The sequence below is a fragment of the Budorcas taxicolor genome, chromosome 1, assembly GCF_023091745.1.
Source record: "Budorcas taxicolor isolate Tak-1 chromosome 1, Takin1.1, whole genome shotgun sequence".
In the NCBI taxonomy this organism is placed as follows: Eukaryota; Metazoa; Chordata; class Mammalia; order Artiodactyla; family Bovidae; genus Budorcas; species Budorcas taxicolor.
Genome location: NC_068910.1, coordinates 206995889 through 207013752, shown reverse-complemented (window position 1 = coordinate 207013752; position 17864 = coordinate 206995889). Strand labels below are relative to the sequence as shown.

General features: G+C 55.5%; 1 protein-coding gene across 1 annotated transcript in view; it reads right to left on the bottom strand.

Annotated features, from left to right (window-relative positions):
• The window catches only part of PDE9A (phosphodiesterase 9A), a 106112-nt gene that overhangs the window by 9157 nt on the left and 79091 nt on the right, over positions 1-17864 (bottom strand). The window contains exons 7-13 of the mRNA XM_052638890.1: positions 16730-16814; positions 9922-10003; positions 8299-8373; positions 4193-4279; positions 3181-3285; positions 2212-2294; positions 884-1040 (exon numbers count right to left, since the gene is read on the bottom strand). Of these exons, the coding sequence (XP_052494850.1) occupies positions 884-1040; positions 2212-2294; positions 3181-3285; positions 4193-4279; positions 8299-8373; positions 9922-10003; positions 16730-16814 (674 nt within the window). The remainder of the gene's footprint in view (positions 1-883; positions 1041-2211; positions 2295-3180; positions 3286-4192; positions 4280-8298; positions 8374-9921; positions 10004-16729; positions 16815-17864) is intronic.

Genomic DNA, 17864 nt, shown 5'->3' with positions numbered 1-17864 from the left:
TCCGCCTCTGCTGTCACACGGCCTCTGTGTCTCTCCATGTGTCCCTTACACGGACACTTGCCATTGGATTTAGGGTCCATGTGGATAATCTGAGCTAACCTCTAAAGATCCTAGTTTAATTATAGCTACATAGATTCATTCAAATAAGGTCACATTCGCAGCTCCTCGGGGGTCAGGAGGTGGACTTGACTAATTTTTTAGTTGGGGGTGGCTATCATTCAACCCACCTCATCCCTCCAGGATCACTCTGACATTGCCCCTCCTCTGAACATGCCAGAGGGTGGGGCACAGGGCTGGGCTCAGTGAGACCTGCTGTTTGTGTGCGGGCATTGTATGTGTGACTTTGGTGACTTGGAAGCCTCTGTCTCTGGACAGGTGGCCGCCACCATTCCCCGCCCCATGTGCACCCAGGAGCAGAAAGGTCTCTTCTCTGAAGTGGGATGTGAGGCTGGTTGGTCAGGGGCAGTGCGGGACAAGGGCAGGGCCTAGGGGCAGTGGTTGGGGTTCTGCCGGGCTGGATGTCCCAGACGTGTTCGTCCAGGACCTGCTTTCTTGGGCGAGTGACCTTGTCTGTGTCAGCCTCAGTTTCCTGGGCTTCGAGATGAGAAAGGACGTATCTCAAAGGGTTAAATTAAATGGTAGTCATGACCTGAAGTTCCATGAAACACTGCCCATGCAGGCCAAGCACACACCTCCTCCTGGGGCATTGTCACCTGGCCTTGGAGAAGGCGTGGAAGCAGGGCCGGCCCGCCAGGATCCTTGTGGGAGACCGGGAGCTCCTGGGAGCCTCAGGCACAGGGAGAGAGGGCATCTCCTCTCTGGTGGGGCTCACTGTCCCCCAGGGACCCCCACTCCCCAGTGGGCGCGGCATCACCCCACACACCTGCCTGATCTGCTTGAAGCCCTCTGGCGACACGTTGGAGAAGATGTTGCATTCGGGTTGGTTGAGAATCTGGAAGGCCACGGCGCAGTGGTGGTTCTCTAGGGGCGAGATGTCGTTGTAGCGGACAGCCAGCTCCGTGCGGGCGTTGATCTGGTACCTGGGGTTGGAGAGCGAAAGAACCTTCGGGTACTTGCATTCACATGTGAGTGGGCGCAGTGGTGCAGGGGCGTGCGTGCTGGTGCAGAGGCTGGAGGCGATGGGGCTGCTGGAGAGGACCCAATTTGCTTGTGCCGGGAACTTACTCCTCCCGGCTCTCCTGGGTCTCAGCTGCCCCTTTGACTAGATACTCCCAAGTTGTTACAGTCTAACGGTGGACACCACCAATGAGCCTCAGGTCCTCCCTGAGGAGGTGCCCTCGAGGTGGTCAGGCCTTTGCCAAGGCACCCTGCAGACACCGTAGGATGTGGGAGGAAGGCTAGAGGTTGTGGGCAAGGTCTGTGGCTGGCTTGTGCTTAGCATAGCATCTGAGTGTGAACTGAGGGAGTGGACACCCACGGGGACACCTCCTCCTCCTCCGGGGATGGACGTCCATATCCTGGAATCTGCTCTGGTCCTGAGTAGCAATAGCATGCTTCCCAGACATGTTGGGCATCATTGCCCACATGGTAAAATTCTACACACAAACACACAAACTCCATAGAACAACCAATGTATCACTATGCACACAAACCAGCAGCACCTGGCCTGAATTCTGGCAGGGACATGGGGGAGACTCTGCCTTCACCCCGAGGCAGGAGTGGATCAATGTTCCAGCAAAGCCTGGCCCATCTTCCTGGCCCCATGGCCTGCCCTGGACCCTCCCTGCCTCCTCGAGTCCATACCCTGTTTTTGCTGTCACTGCCCTTGTTCTGTCTCATTCCTGCTGGAAGCAGGCTGGTGAGGCTGCCCTCAGGGGAGTGAGATCCAGAGACTGGGCGGGGGTCCGCCCTTCCCGGTCCACGGGTGTGTGAACGTCCTTCCCTGCTGCAGGGGGCGGGGAGCTCTGCTGCTGCCAGGCCCTGCTGTGTAGACGCAGACCTGCAGCCAGGACCACAACGGGCTGAGGCAGCCTCCTGGGGTCTGGGGATCTCTAGGCATCTTTCCGGGAAGGCCCGGCTCTGGACAAAGTCCTCAGCAGGAAGGCCGAGTCCTACAGTGGTGGAGTGAAGCTGTGGGCTCAGGAGTGCTTCACTGACAGCTCCTGCTGGGAACTGGCAGGGGGCTGAGCTGAAAAGCTCAACTCTGACACCCAGAGTGCCCTTGATAAGAGAAAAGGACCATGTACATACGTGTTATTGTAGCCTGGATGATCCAAGTCGTGGCAGATGGCTGCGGTCATCAGGACCAGGATGTCCATTTGCGAAAACTTCTCCTGGATCGGAGAGAGGATTTGGTGGGTGAGGAGGGGCTGGCAGGGGGTGGGGCAATGATGCAGGGAGATGAAGCTCCCCCAGTTCTGGCCTGGTGATGGAGAACGCGCCTCTCCCTAGGGTGGAGGGTGGGCACCCACTTGTTCACTGACAACCTGGAGGGGCAGTGCTTCCTCAGGTGTTGGAGGAGCTGCTGCCCCAAGCTCCCCTCCAGGTGGGATGCCCCCAGACCTACCCTAAGCTCCCTGTAGGCAGGATGCCCCCCAGACTGGCCCTAAGCTCCCCACTAGGAGGTATGCCCCCCAGACCCGCCCTAAGCTCCCCAGTAGGAGGGATGCCCCCCAGGCCCGCCCTAAGCTCCCCACTAGGAGGGATGCCCCCCAGACCTGCCCTAAGCTCCCCACCAGGAGGGATGCCCCCCAGACCCGCCCTAAGCTCCCCACCAGGAGGGATGCCCCCCAGACCCGCCCTAAGCTCCCATAAGCAGGAATGCCCCCCAGACCCACCCTAAGCTCCCCACCAGCAGGGATGCCCCCCAGACCTACCCTAAGTTCCCCACCAGCAGGGATGCCCCGCAGAACTGCCCTAAGCTACCCACCAGCAGGGATGCCCCCCAGAAGTGCCCTAAGCTCTCCTCCAGGTGGGATGCCCCCCAGACCCGCCCTAAGCTCCCCTCTAGGTGGGAAGCCTCCCAGACCTACCCTAAGTTCCCCACCAGGAGGGATGTCCCCAGACCCGCCCTAAGCTCCCCTCCAGGAGGGACGCCCCAGACCTGCCCTAAGCTCCCCACCAGGAGGGATGCCCCCAGACTGGCCCTAAGCTCCCTCCAGGAGGGATGCCCCCCGACCCGCCCTAAGCTCCCTCCAGGAGGGACGCCCGCAGACCCACCTGCAGCCCGCAGCACCAGATCATGCTGTACATCATCTGGGCGACGCAGAAGCAGTGCCGGAAGTTGTGGAAAGGGTTGTTCCGGTAGTTGTCGTGCACGCAGAGCTGCGGGACGAGACGGTCCGCCCTGTGCCCACCGCCCACCCTCCCCAAGCTCCCCGCACCTTCTTCCCGATGCCAACTCTCGACTCCCACCCGGTCCTCATCCAACTGCATTCCCGCTTCCTGGGGGTGAGGATGAGGGGCCCAGGGGTGTCCAAGGGCTACACAGGGGAAGGTGTTCCCAGGGGACCCACAGTGGGGTGTGAAGCTGGGGGGAGGGCAAGGGGGCTGCGTGTGGGGTGCCAGGTCCCCAGCCACCTCAAACCTTCCACAGGTTTTTAAAAAACCTATTTGTTTATCTGTCTGTGTCGGTAGTTGTAGCACGCAGGATCTAGTTCCCCGACCAGGTATGGAACCCGGGTCTCCTGCACTGGGAGCAGGGTCACAGCCACTGGACCACAGGGAAGTCCCTTTCCACAGCCTTCTAACATTTGGCTCTGAGCAGCATTTTATTAAAAGGAAAGATCTGCTGATAAACACACACTCAGTCACACATGCACACCCCTCCCCCACATGCACACTTCACATACACGCACACACACACTTACACATGGACACATGCACAGCCCCCCATGATGCAGGCACCAGCACTCACACACGAGCACACACACACGTACTCCACACACACTGGCACACACATGCATACACCTGCATAGCACCCCCTCCCCCCACACACATGCTGCTTAGAACACACTCTTCACCTGACTCTCCCTGGTTCCTACTATTTTCTCGCTCACAGACAGAAGCTTAGGAGCAGAGAGTGTCTGGTGGGGGATGGATCCCCGCAGGAGTCTCACAGGAGTGTGGCCTTTGTCTGTAGGAAGCCCAGGTCCAAAGGAAGGTCCCCACGGTCCATTCCCGGGAAACTCGATGAAACTGTACTCAGGGGCCAGCGGAGGCCCACACTCACCAGCCACCTCTTGAGCGTGATGGGGTTGATGCTGAAGTCCCTGACCAGGCCCAGGTCGTGGTACATGTGCTCCAGACAGCTCAGCATCTGCGGGCGCAGGAGCAGAAGGATGGTCAGCAGCATGGCAGGCTGGGCCCCAGGGGAGTCCTCCCCTCCCGGGGGGCCCCAGGACCAAAGCCTGTTGACTAGGCAGTTTCAGGATCCCCAGAAGGGGTGTGGGGGCTTTGAAAGAGCAGTCGGGGTGAGAAGTCAATGGCATTCTCTACAGGAGGGATAGTGACCAGATGAAGTGGCGCTATCCCCAAATGACCACATTGGAAGTGACTTGACTTATTTATATACACAAGCACCCAACTCGGTGGGTCAGGATCCTGGCCTGAGGTTCTGAGAGACACCTCCAATTCCTGCAGACCCTGCATGAGCCGGAGGCTGGGAGCTGAGGAGCTGAGGAGCAGCACTGACAGATATTCATCCATCCCAAACCCGTCTCTTTGGGCCCCCAGGGGCCCCGCTGGGACGATGCACTTTCTTATGCATGAACTGTAGTGTCTGGAAGGCGAACTTCCTTCTGGGGAGCACTTCTTCCCAAACCTCATTTCACTGAGCCGCCTTCTACAGAAATCCCCGTTCAACTTGATGTTGATTTTGCTTCCAGGCCCAGAGAGGATTTACTGTCACTGTTGCAATCTATTTAAATGCCACTCGGAACTTTGAAGCTTAATCAAGCCAAGAGGAAGATTAAATGATCTTTAAAAAGTGAGAGCTTGACAAAGTAGGCTCTGCTTTCTGAGAGAAGAGCCCAGGGAGACGGGAGGTCTCAGAGTGGGGCTGACTTAGGATCATCTTAGCAGGACACCAGCCCCTGTCCCCCAGCTCCCCGCCCTGGGACCCACACCTGTGTCCCTCAGCCCCAGTGCCTGCCCTGCCCTGGTGTCTGCACAGACTTCCCATCTGCTCTGTTCACCAGGCAACCTTCTCTTCCCCAAAAGGGTGTGTTAAGGACTGAATCGTGACCCTCCAATCAAGCTGTCGAGGCCCTAAGTCCCCCCGTGACTGTGTTAGGAGAGAGGACCATTAGGGATGTAATTAAGGTTATGCAAGGTCACCAGGGCAGGCGCTAATCTGCTAGGACAGGTGTCTTTATGAGAAGAGATCAGGACACAGACACGCACAGAGGGATGTCCCTATGAGGACATAGGATGAGACAGCTGTCGACACGCGGAGGAGAAAGGCCTCGGGAGGGACCATCCTGCCCACACCTGGATCTCGGAGGTCGAGCTTCCAGACCGTGAGAAAATAGCTTTCTATTTAACCCCCGAGTCTGTGGCATTTGCTATGGCAGCCCCAGCAGACCTATTCAGGGAGTGCAGCTGAAAAAACACTTTTTCTTGTTACAAAATATATGAGAACTAGAAACACTGCAATTCAGGGGAAGTTTTGCAAAGCCAGTCCTACAAAGAAGGGTCGATGAGCTGGCCATGGAAGGAATACCTCTGGAAGCAAAGACTTGCGTGGCATCACAAAGAACCCACTTGGGAAACTGGAAAACACTCCAGCCCTGCAGTGGGGGCCCAGGAGGATGTCCAGATGGAAAGTCCTTGAAGGGGCCACACGCTGGTCTTCCTTGAGGGGACAGCCCAGACACAGACTGGGTGCCAAGGTTTGGAAACCGGGGCTTTAAAGGAGCCCTTGACAGAGCGTGGGGAGTGCAGGGTCGTGGCGTGAGGGCTGGTGTCCAGGCTGGTGGCCGGGTCACCCCAGCTTGGCTGGCAGCATGAGCACCTAGTCAGGGTCTAGCTGTCCAGAGCTGCTCATGCCCCCACCGTCCTGGACCAGAGGGGCTGTGGCTCTCACACCCCTGCTCCCTGCCACACTGGCCCACTCGCAGCTGTAGGCAACCCCGCAGAGCTGAAATGTTTGCTGTGAAATCAGAGTCAAGAGGCGGAGGTGATCGGCAGACAAAACCATCTGGCGCCACTTATGTGGTGGCTTTGGAGCAGGAGGGACGCGTCTGTACATCTGCTCCCATGACGGCAGCTGTGGACGCTGCGGCGGGTCCTGGGCTGGCAGCTGGGTGATGGTGAGCGTGGAGGACGCATGAGATGACTGCGAGGTCCCGCAGCCTTCAAGGTGGGGCTGGGCAGATGCAGTGCTGTGGGGAGCGCTCAGAGGCTGGCCCTCGCGAGAGTGTAGCAGCGTGAGGTCATCTCCCCGTCTGGTCTGTGATCAGAGGACGCTGGGCTGGGCCCTGGGTGATGCAGGGTGCATCACCCCTGCGTGGAGAGGGGGAAGTGAACCACCACCACCACCCGGGAGCTCTGATTTCTCGGGGGGTGGCCAGATGCAGTGCTGGGGGCCACTCGGGCTGCTGAAGCTTTGAGATGTGTCCCTGTACCTGTTCATCTTTGCTGCTCATACTCCAAAATTCATGGCACCCCCAGAGGCCAGGGCTCCTGTCTGTGAGCACTTCTGGTTTGCCACTTTGGGCTGGGAGACACTTTACAGAAGCAATGGAACCCTCCCCAGGCTCCCTGGGGTCGTGGAAGTGTGCTGGTGAAACCCTGGGGCTAGACGACGGCCACTCAGGCCAAGCACACCTGCAGGGGGGCTGCCTCCCTCCCCTTAGCCCTGCCCTGCCAGCACCTGCTCATACATCCCACAGGTGGAGTGACAAGGGCAGAGAGGCTGCCTCCCCATGGTGGATGCGGGGATCCTTCCACCTCTGACATGAAGGTGGAGTGTTCCCTCTCTGGCCATAAGCAGCCTGTGTTCTGTGGAGACAGGAATGGCAGGGTTCTGCCATCAGGGCCCCAGCTTTGCTCTTTCTCCCTGTGGGATGAGCTCAAAATGACTACGGGGAGCGTGAGATGTGCTCAAAGCGCACTTGCCCACTTGCTGGAAACAGGGGTGCGTGTTCTAAGCTCCCATGGGCCCACTTGCTCGTGGACAGGCCAGCAGGGTCCCCTGATCAGCGGAAGCTACTGGGATAAGAGGTCGTCATGCTTCTCCTGGAACACCTGACTCTTCTCTTCCTGCCCTGCTCCACGTCCATCTTCGATCAAGCACTGATCCGGCAGGTGACACTTAGAACAGCCCCTCCTCACTGACCTCCCAGCTCCGGTCCTGCGTGCTGGTTGGTTGGACGTTTTGGAGCACCCGTGCCATCCAGCTGCTCTTCTCAGGGTGGACCGGATGGGGTGGAGGCGAGATCTGTGCTTCCCCGCCCCTCTTGCTGGGGCTTTTCTTACCCCAGGAGACCACACGAGTGACAGTGGTTCACGCAGGAGAGTCTGGGGTACACGATCCATTTCCAGGACCTGCAGGGAAGTCGCTCTGCCGCTCTTGTCCAAGAGCGTGAGCCTTTCTGTGCTCCTGCGTGACCGAAAAGCTGGCGAGAATCTGCTGCTTTCAGTGGCCTGAGGTCTATGCGGCTTTGTGATTTCTTGGGGTTCAGAGAGAGGAGGGTGTATCTGACATTATTATGTAATAGACTAAACAAACAACCGTCGCCATGCTTGTGTTTTCTCAGCAAAAGGGAAATTTAAAAGAACTGTCGTACTTTAAGACGTTACTCTGAGTCCTTGAAGGTTTCCCTGGTGCCTCACACAGTAAAGAATCCACCTGCCAATTCAGGAGACCCAGGTTCGATCCCTGGCTTGGGCAATACCCTGGACAGAGGAGCCTGGCAGGGTGTCCATGGGTCACAGAGTCAGACATGACCGAGTGACAGAGCTTGGGTCCTCGAGTCCTCACGGCTCCCCAGGCTGACCACTCTCAGCGGGACCTCAAGTGGAAGCCCCCTCCTGAAATAATCCCAAAGCCTGGAGGCTCACTCCCACGGGGGCTCGGCAGCTGCCCTGGGGGATCAGGATGTGGCCCGGTGGTGGGGTGTGGGAGCGCTTCTGAGCAGCCAGATCCTGGTGTGAGGCTCCGCTGCTCATGTGCTTTTTGGTTCTGGCTCAGGGCCTTCCCGAGCCCAAAGGGCACCTGGCTGCAAAACTGGGGAAGCAAGTTAAAAGGAAGAGAAGAGAAAGGAGAAGAGGGATGGGGATGCCTCCCGTCCGGTCCCCGAGGCTGGCGCCCATTCCAGTGGCTCTCGCACTCACCTCATTGGGTTCCCAGAGCCAGACGTCGAAGGTGGGCTTCCGCAGGGCGTCTATGGTCTCAGGGGACAGCAGGTACTGGAGGGACGGGGAGTAGTGTGAGCTGGCTCTGGCCTCTGTGCTGCACAAAGGCCTGCCATGCCTTCTGCACGTCGTCCCGACCCCTCTCAGGACACCTCAAAGTCCATTCTCAAGGCCACACCCACGAGTTCTGGAGGGGGCAACACTAGAGGGACGGACCCCCACCGGTGGGGGCTGGGGCTGGGGGAGCGCTTCAGGACTGAGCAGGGGCCGAGGGGGCGTCTGGGGGAGACACGGTGTTCACCCCTGATCGTGGTGGAGGGCATGTGGCCGTGTAAGCCTGTCACGCTTGACAGTGCCTCACACCTGCGGAGGGTGACCCTTACTGTGTGCTAGTGACACCCCGAGAAACCTGACTTTAAAAAATACAATACAGAGAAATCGAGGGGGAAAAAATCTGGCATACATTCAAACGCTGGCTAAGAAGCTATTTTGAGGTTTGTGTTCGGAACCTGTCACTAGTTCAGCCGTGGGCTAACAGCACAGCTTGTGGGTTCTATGGAACACCGGAGTTTAGGTTACGCTGTCAGAGGAAACAGAAGACCGTGGACACGAGACAGTCACGGTGTTTGGAATTAAATCCAGTCATCTCCTAGGTCTTTCTGTCTGTGCTTTTAGAAGGAACCTCTGTGGAAGATGGGTGCCTTTTGTTCAGGACCCAGGCTGGGCCTTGTGACTCCCAGGGCAGGGTCCCAAGGTGTGTGCCGTGTATTCCTGTGGGAAAGGGCACTTGGGTCCACGTGATGGCCTTGGACAATATTCAGTGTGTCTTTCATATCCGAGTCAGGGAGACCCCTTGCAGCTCTGGAAGGCTCTCTGCTGCTGTGGGAACGGTGGCGAGTTGGGGGTTCGGCCTTGTGCATGGCCAGCAACCCCAGCCCCCTGCCCCCGTCTGGAGGATATTGGTCTTGGCAAAGCCCAGATCTTAGTGGGAAAATATATAAAACTCAGTTGGGCCAGCATCCCGCTCAGTCTCCAGCTGAAGGCATGGTGAGATGGAGGACCACAGTCATGGGACTCGTCTTTTGTAGCTGTCTGAAGACCCTCCCATCTCCCAGGGCATTGCCTGCTCTAACAAGGGCCTCTCTCCTGTAACTGATACATCCTCTATGACCCAAAACTAAAACTTCTCATAATAATTACCTATTCTTCAGGGACGGGAGATGCAATGAAGCAGATTATAAATAATTTAGTTAAAAATGAAAGTTCTTTCAAGTAACATTTGAATGTCAGAACTGTTTGTTCACCGAGTTGGCGATGGGGGTTGAGTGGATACTAGCGAGGAGCTATGATCTCCTGGCAGTAAGCTGTGGTCTGGGACCACTTCTGCTAAACAAACGTCAGCGAGAAAATATATTCTGCCTAAGAATAACAGAAGCATGCCACGGCCAGGGCCCTGGCGAGAGCTGGCTTTGCAAACACGCAGACTGCAGTGGGGCTGGGAGGCCAGGGAAGCCCTGGGTGGGGCCAGAGGTGGGTGGGCGTGTGTGCCCTGAGGCTGTGGACACAGATGGTGGTTTCTTCACAGGCAGGCTGTCATCTTACCTTGGGGTAAGAGGGGACATCACGTCGAGGCGTCAACTTCTTGTTGTTATCCAAAAAACTGTACTTGCAGGGACAGCTGGTCCTGAAGAGCAAAGCAAAGATTACTTCTGGCACTGCCACCTTGGGCTTGGTGTAGCCTGGGCAGCTAACTGTGGGGACCTCATTGGAGCCCAAACAACAAGCCCCAGGGTTGATGGCATGTACACACTGCTATATTTAAAATGAGTAACCAACAAGGTCCTACTGAATAGCACAGGGGACTCTGCTCAACGTTACATGGCAGCCTGGATGGGAGAGGGAGGGAGAATGGATATATACATGTATGGCTGAGTCCATTCGCTGTTCACCTGAAACCATCACAACACTGTTAATCGGCTCTATCCCAACACAAAACAAAAAGTTTAAAATACATAAAAAAAAGAGTTAGTCCATGAAGAAAACCTAGCACAGTGCCCCTCATGTAGTAGATAAAAAATAATATAATTGACAGTGCTTAAAAAACACCCCAAACTCAATCCAACCTGAACCCCACAAACGCCTTTCGTCTTATTTGTTCCAGAAAAATAAGCCACAGAGCCAGAGACGTCTCACTGCTAAACCCCAAGGACCCCTGCTGGACCTCCTGAGATGATACTGAGCTCTCAGAAAATACATCATCTTCACTTTAGAGAGGCTTCTAAAAATCTTTTTCTCATGATGTGGGTAAGACACGTTTACTCTAAAAAGTTAAAAAACCATAGAAGTTAAAAAACTAGTAAGTCCCATTTTACCCACTTCTTTCCTCTAAATCTCACGCCTGGAAATGCCTTCTGTTAAGTTCGGGGCATCCTTCCAGAACCTTCCTCGGCATGGACACACATAGGCAGCCCCCAGTCCTTCTCAACAAGGATGGAATTGTACTGAGCTCGCTTTCTGGCAGCTTGCCTTTTCCACTAACGTGTCACAAACGCAATGCCGATGCTTCAGAGAGCTCAACCTCGTCCAAAAGCACCTCCTCCTTGGGTGCCAGGGTGCGGTGGACCACAGACCATCAATCCCCTCCTGTGACGGACTCTGAGGACACCCCACCTTACACACACGCTGAATTTGCTGTCTGACTCCGTTTCATCATTTAACATCGAGGCAACAAGAACGAACAAACGGAGCCCGCTGGTTTTGGAGGGAAGCCCCCTTCTAACGTCAGGGCCGAGTGCTGGGCTGTGGGGACACATCAGGGGGCTGCAGGTGGGGGCTGCTCCAGGAGTCTGGGCACCTTAACTCCTTCTGAAGGAACTCCCAGTCCCCCCAAAACAGGGAACCCCGGGGGTGTCTAAACCCTGCCCCCTCCTGCCTTGTGTGAGATTCCCAGATAGGGGACGGGGCCAACAGAGAAGCCCGTGCAGGTCTGTAAATAACGTTTCATCTCCTGGGAGAGCAATTCATATCGTATTGTAAAAGCCATAAAGAAACTCATATCCTTTAAGCCGCAAGCCTCCGCTGGGGAATTTACCTTAAGAAAAGAATTAGATGCAAGCAAACGGCTCAAAAGTATTTACCACAGCGTTATCTACTGCTGCAAAAACCAGAGTAGAAGCTACCTGAATGTCCCCCAGTGGGAAATAATTTAAATCATCATGGTACCGCGACAGGGAGGTCTGTTCTATCATCTCTAATTACAAGTATTATATGTAGCTAGGGAATGTGGGGTGAAAAGGGAAAAAGAAACGTTGCCTACAGTATATCCTGAAAAGTAATAGAGAACAATTTACCAAGAAAAGAACCCATTCATTTGGTGAGTGAGAATGAGTGTTGGACCACAGCCTTCAGAATGTCTGAGGCTGCATTTAGATCTATTGATTGTTTACAATTCTTTAAGTGTAAAAAAGGTTACAACGCGGTATTTCATACTTGTTTTTCAAAACTGGGCCTCTGTACACAGAAGAACATCTGGGAAGCTCTGGACTGGATTTCAGCTGGGAGCACTGTGGTTGCTGCAGTTATTACCGACTCTTCCCCACCACCAGTATCGTCTGCAGGTTAGAGGAGGAGGCTATACCACATGCAAACTCAGAATAACACGCCTGCTCCTTTTTGGAAAAAGGGGCTCAGTGTGATCTTCTCAGTGTGCCACGTCTTCCCTCCACCCGATGCCTGGGAGACTCATCCAAGGTGCTTGGGACAGCTTCGCGTGTGGAGGGAGGTTTTAAGACAGCCTGAGCAAAAGAGGAACAAAGCGAACCAGGAAAACGCGCCAACCAGATGATGTCTGGGGTCGCCCTTGTACATGAGAACTTCCACTGACACACATCTGAGCAGTGAGAACTTGTCTATGCTCTGAAGACCACATGCAGCATTGTCATTATTCTTCCCGTACTTTTAACCTCTTCTGAACCAACATCCGCACGCATGCTGGGCAGGCTGGTTGTGCACCTTTCCCAGGAGGGCTGCGTGAGCTTCTGCCATCCAGGATGGTTTGACTGCTGGGATCTCTCTGCTTGCTCGAAAACCCCAGCGTTGGGAGGTCCTGCCAGGGCCTGCCCACGTTGTCCAGGTGCCCCTGCCAGCTCCATCTGTGCCCGTTGCCACGGGAACCAGCATCCTCCAGCTGACAGAGCCTCTGGCATGGTGTCTCTCCTTTTCTGTTTGGGGCTGGCTTTTGCTTTTGTGTTCTGCGCTCCCAGCCCTCCCTCTCCTGGGGCTCAGCCCAGTGGTCAAGGCCAGTGTTTGGGACAGAAGCAGAGATGGTAGGTGCCAGGGTCCTTGGATGCTGCCCTGAGGGTTCTCGCAGAGCCCCATTGGGATGAACCTTCCGGCTCCACTCTGTGGACAAGTGCTCAGCGGGGTCAGACCTTGCCCTACAGCTGGGTGGGCAATTCGCCTTCTTTCCTCTTGGGGAAAAGCCAAGAGAAACTCAAGGCCTGAGTCTCAGGGGACTCTTGCCCGCTCTGAGGGTGTCTGTGGGTCTGAGTCTGATCCAACCCAACCACTATCCTGTTATTCCCTGGGGGAAGATGGTTTTAGTCCATGCTGACCCCTGGCTCCAAGGCCACACTGTGGTGTGCTCATGGGTGGGTGAAGGTGGTCATCACTTCAGACTCACTGACCACCTGAGCGGGTACAGAGCTGGGCTCACCCAGATTGGGACCTTTGTTCCTCTCTCAGCCCCACCATAGGCAGGACCACTGCCCAGCTGGGTTGACATCATCAGAAACAGCTGCTCAGCCATGTGATCCCAAGTAACAAAGCTGGTCCCAGGTAACAAGCCAGGTCCCGGGATGCTGAATGGCCTGACCATCTGTGTGATTAGTTAGGATGGAACCCTGACATCAACAGAGACTGAGGGCAATGCGAACGACTTACCCTCCGTCTGAGTCCATTTCTCCATATAGAAAAGGGCAGGGCTGCTTGTACGGGGCACAGGGGGCCGCCAGGCTCCTGCGCCAGGGTCCCAGGTGGGTGATGCTGCTGCGGATCAGACCTATGCCCAGGAGGCTAGATTTCCTTTTTCCGATTGTGTCGGCAATGTTTGAGACTTCACGCTACTCTATTTTTGAACGAACAGTTACGATTACTCGTCTCTCACCTACATGGCTGCTGTGAAAACTGCTGGCTGAGATGACATCGCTCTAGACTTGGTTACGACACAGGGAGGGCGCCTCTTTGGATTACCGTGGCACTGTGAGCTCCAAGAATGCACTTCTGGCAGGGGGTGGCACATGGAAGGGGCTTCAACACTTGGATGAGCCCAGCTGTCTCTGCCCCAGAGGGGCACCTGCAGGGGACATCTCATCTCCCCTGTGCTCTGAGATCAGGCAGGTCTTCTCCACGCGGTGTGTTATGTCCCCTATGTGTCCTCATACCCTGAGGTCCTAACAGCACCTCTGACTGTGACCTCATTTGGAACAGGGCTGTCACAGATGTAATGAGTTCAGATCGGCCATGCTGGAGGAAGGTGACCCCTCACCCAGTATGACTGCTGCTGTTCAGTTGCCAAGTCATATCTGATTCTTTGCCCCCACCCTCAGCCCCAACCTCCCCACTGACTGAGGCATACCAGGGTTCCCTGTCCTTCATTATCTCATGGAGTTTGCCCAAGTTCACGTCCTCTGAATTGGTGATGCCATCCAACCAACTCATCCTCTGTCCTCCCCTTCTCCTCTTGCACTCAATCTTTCCCAGCATCAGGGTCCTTTCCAATCAGTCAGCTCTTCGCATCAGGTTACGCATCAGGTATTGGAGCTTCAGCTTCAGCATCGGTCCTTCCAGTGAATATTCAGGGTGGATCTCCTTTAGGATTTACTGGTTTGATCTCCTTGCAGTCCAAGGGACGCTCAAGAGTCTTCTCCAGCACCACAGTTTAAAAGCATCCATTCTTCGGGACTCAGCCTTCTTTACTGTCCAGCTCTCACATCCGTGTGAGTTGACTGGCAACAGGGGACACTTGGACGCAGAGATAGACACACAGAGAGAGGCCACGTGGAGACAGAGGCAGACCCTGGAGTGACGCCCTGCAAGCCAAGGAGCCCGAGGAATCACCAACACCCCCAGAAGCTGGAAGAGAGGCCTGGAACAGGTCCCCTGAGAGCCTTCCTGGGGAGCCCGGCCTTTCTGACACCTTTGTTTCAGACTTCTAACGCTCACAACTGTGGGAAATAAACTACTGTTTTCAGCCCTCCATTAGTGGTACTTTGTTATAGCAGCTGCAGGAAACTAACACAACCTGGATGAAATTCTGATTTTTCTCTTGCAATCCGAATGGCCAGTGCCAGAGACCATACCGGAAGCACTGCCTTGCCCCTGCCCGCAGTGGGCTCTGTACAGACAAGGGCGCCTGCAGCCTGGCGGGGGCAGGCCTGGCTGGTGGGGGCTCATGACTCACCCTGGCTGTTCCGGGAAGGTGGCAGGAGTCAGTTATTGAGAAGGGCTGAGAGGCTGCCTTATAAACCCCTTCCTACTGCGCGCACCTTCAGCTAACCTGTGTGCTCAGTTGCTACATCACGTCTGACTCTGCAACCTCACGGACTGCAGCCCGCCAGGCTCCTCTGTCGATGGGGTTTTTCAGGCAAGGATGCTGGAGCCGGTTGTCAGTTCCTTTTCCAGGGGATCTAGTTTGGATCTTCCCGACCCAGGGATCAAAACTGCATCTCCTGCAGTGCAGGCAGACTCTTTACCACCGCGCCACCTGGGAACCAACTACACCTCACAAAAGCCAACCTGTCTCCCACAAGTGCTCTGTGGGCTCCATGGATGCAACATGTTTGTGGGTGAGGCGATTCCACAGACGGAAGGTGCGGGATGGGGTCCAGAGTGCACCCCTGTCCCCTCTCGCTGCAGCAGACATGGCACTGGGCCACAGGCAACCAGTCCCAGGCTGGTCTCAGAGAATCCAAACTAGATGACAAGTATGACACGAACATGGCATGGTCCTGGGAAGACATGCCAACATGGCTCTGAGCCCATCAGGCTAGTCCCGAGCCCACCCCAAGGCTGCCAGCCTCACTCTCTGGCAGGACCACCAGCTTCCCTGTCCCCTCCTGGCCCAAAGGCCCTGAACTCAGCCACCCTCCCCACTAAGCAGGTTGCCCTTGATTTTGAAAATTCCGGGAATGACCTTCAGGGTGTGAGGTGGCCTTGTAAGACGATCCGGTGTGTTTGCACAGGGCTGTGAGTGGGCCCAGGAGTACTGCTAAGTACCATTAGGCCCAGCGTAACCTCAGCCACCTTAGTGGCATGGGGTTCTGGGGGTGACAGGCCACACTGTCACCACGCGGGCTCTGGCTGGCTGACCGTGGGCATGAAGCAACCCCAGAGGGCAGACAGGTGGAGCTGGTCGCATCAGAGAGCACCCATCACAGCCCTGCACACAGTCAGTGCCCCACACGTGCACCATGTCCCACATCATCTCAGCCAACGGGGCATCTCCACCCCCAACCTGAACCTTTGCTTTGACCCCAGTTTGGCCAGGGGTCCAGCTGCACCCGAAACCCCACTCTCCAAGAAGTGCTTGGGGTGTTTTTTTCATGGATTTCGGCAGCCTGGGCACCTCACCCTGGCTCCCCAGGGGCACGCATGGAGGGACGCTCGTTCCGAGGGACAAGTGACTTCTGTGTCTAGATTGTGGTACTGCTCCCCCAACTGGCCACTCTGCGCTGTTGCTAAGTCGCTTCAGTCGTGTCCAACTCTGTGCAACCCCCTAGACGTCAGCCCACCAGGCTCCCCTGTCCCTGGGATTCTCCAGGCAAGAACACTGGAGTGGGTTGCCATTTCCTTCTCCAATGCATGAAAATGAAAAGTGAAAGTGAAGTCGCTCAGTCATGTCCGACTCTTCGCGACCTCATGGACTGCAGCCTACCAGGCTCTTCTGTCCATGGGATTTTCCAGGCAAGAGTACTGGAGTGGGGTGCCATTGCCTTCTCTGACTCTGCACTGTGAGGACGTCCATATGGAAGCGGGGCCTCTGAGGCCCCAGGACACGCGTCCTCTGGAAGCCAAAGGTCCTTCTCCTTTAATTGATCCCTTTTTCAAAATAATCGATGTCAACTTTGTTCAAGCTGAGGGCATGAATCTTAACCATTTTCTGTAGGACGCTTCCTCTCTTCTTGTGTGACGTCATCCTCCCCGCCTCCCACAGCCATATCCTCTCTTTTATGAGCAGAAAGCTGTGTAACTAAAAAGCAGATCCCAGACAGTGCCCACTCAAGCCCAGCTGAACCAGATTCTTCAGCCTCGCTTCCGGGGAAAAAAAAGCCCAGGGCCCCCTCCGCCCCATATGGCTACTCAGTGCTCTCCCCGAGTCGTCTGCCCGCGCCTCCCCCGGCGCACACCTTACCTGTTGCTTCTGGCTGCCAGCTCCTCCCTCATCTTTTTAATGTCACTCTTGCATTTCTCAATCTCCACCACTTTTAGTCCTTCCACTGGGGACCAAGAGAAACAAGGAGGTTACCATGGATACACGCGAAGGATGGGGAGGCTGGTAACTGGGGGTTACCACGGCTCCCATGTCCACTACGCGGTGGGAAGGAGGGGAGGCTGGCTCAGACACTGGTTCCCACTCCCGCCCACCCTGCTGGTTCTCTGGCCTCCCACTCACTCAGCTGAAACACAGCTGCCCCCAAACACACGCCTGTTCATCGCATTCAGGCCCATTGTCCCTCTAGGATGGAAGCCCCTCCCCCGCCCCACTCCATGACTCTCCATTCTGCCCTCACCCACTTCTTGCTTTCCCTCCATACCCCTAAGCACCAGCTGAGGATCTGGGACAGAGCGTCTTTTATCTCCCAAAGAAAAGGGGGGTTAAGTGTTCCCAGGGTATTAAAATGCAACGGAAGTTTCAGGGGGCAAAATCACAGCTTCCCAGCAAGAATGGAAATTTCATTAAGATAAGGAGCTTTGCACTTTAAGATCCTGTAGAGCAGTTAACCAGGAGAAGTCCAGACCTGAAATGGTGAGAAATGAATAGGCCAGGAGAAGGGCCCCAGGCTTGGTCATACTTCCGGGGTGCTGGGGCGAGGGGGGGGTCCCTTAAGTCAGCACACTACTATTTTGTTTTCCATCAGAGGATGAACTGGCGCTTACACCCACAAGCGAGTATTCAACTTCAAGACGTACACACTTGGCAGGTGCATATTTAGCCCAGAAATGCTGCCAGCTTTGGAAAGGCTTTCTGACTAGAGTCAGTTCATAAGAAATAAAAAAGATGAGCTTTGTTACTTTGTAATCACACCTCGATTTTTATGCAAAAAGATACTACCCACGATGCCACTCATCCCCCTTTTCATCCAGTGTGGCTCTGAATACGGCTAAAAATAAAATGCAGATGATTTCTAAAAGAAAAACAAAGCAGAGCAGCTCGGTGACTTCCGCTGGTTTCCATTAATCCCCTCCCGCCGGGAGGAGCTGTCAGCAGCTCTGGAGCTCATGGCGGTGGAAATTTTCCCAGCACCGCCCTGGGCTCTGGGCAGACA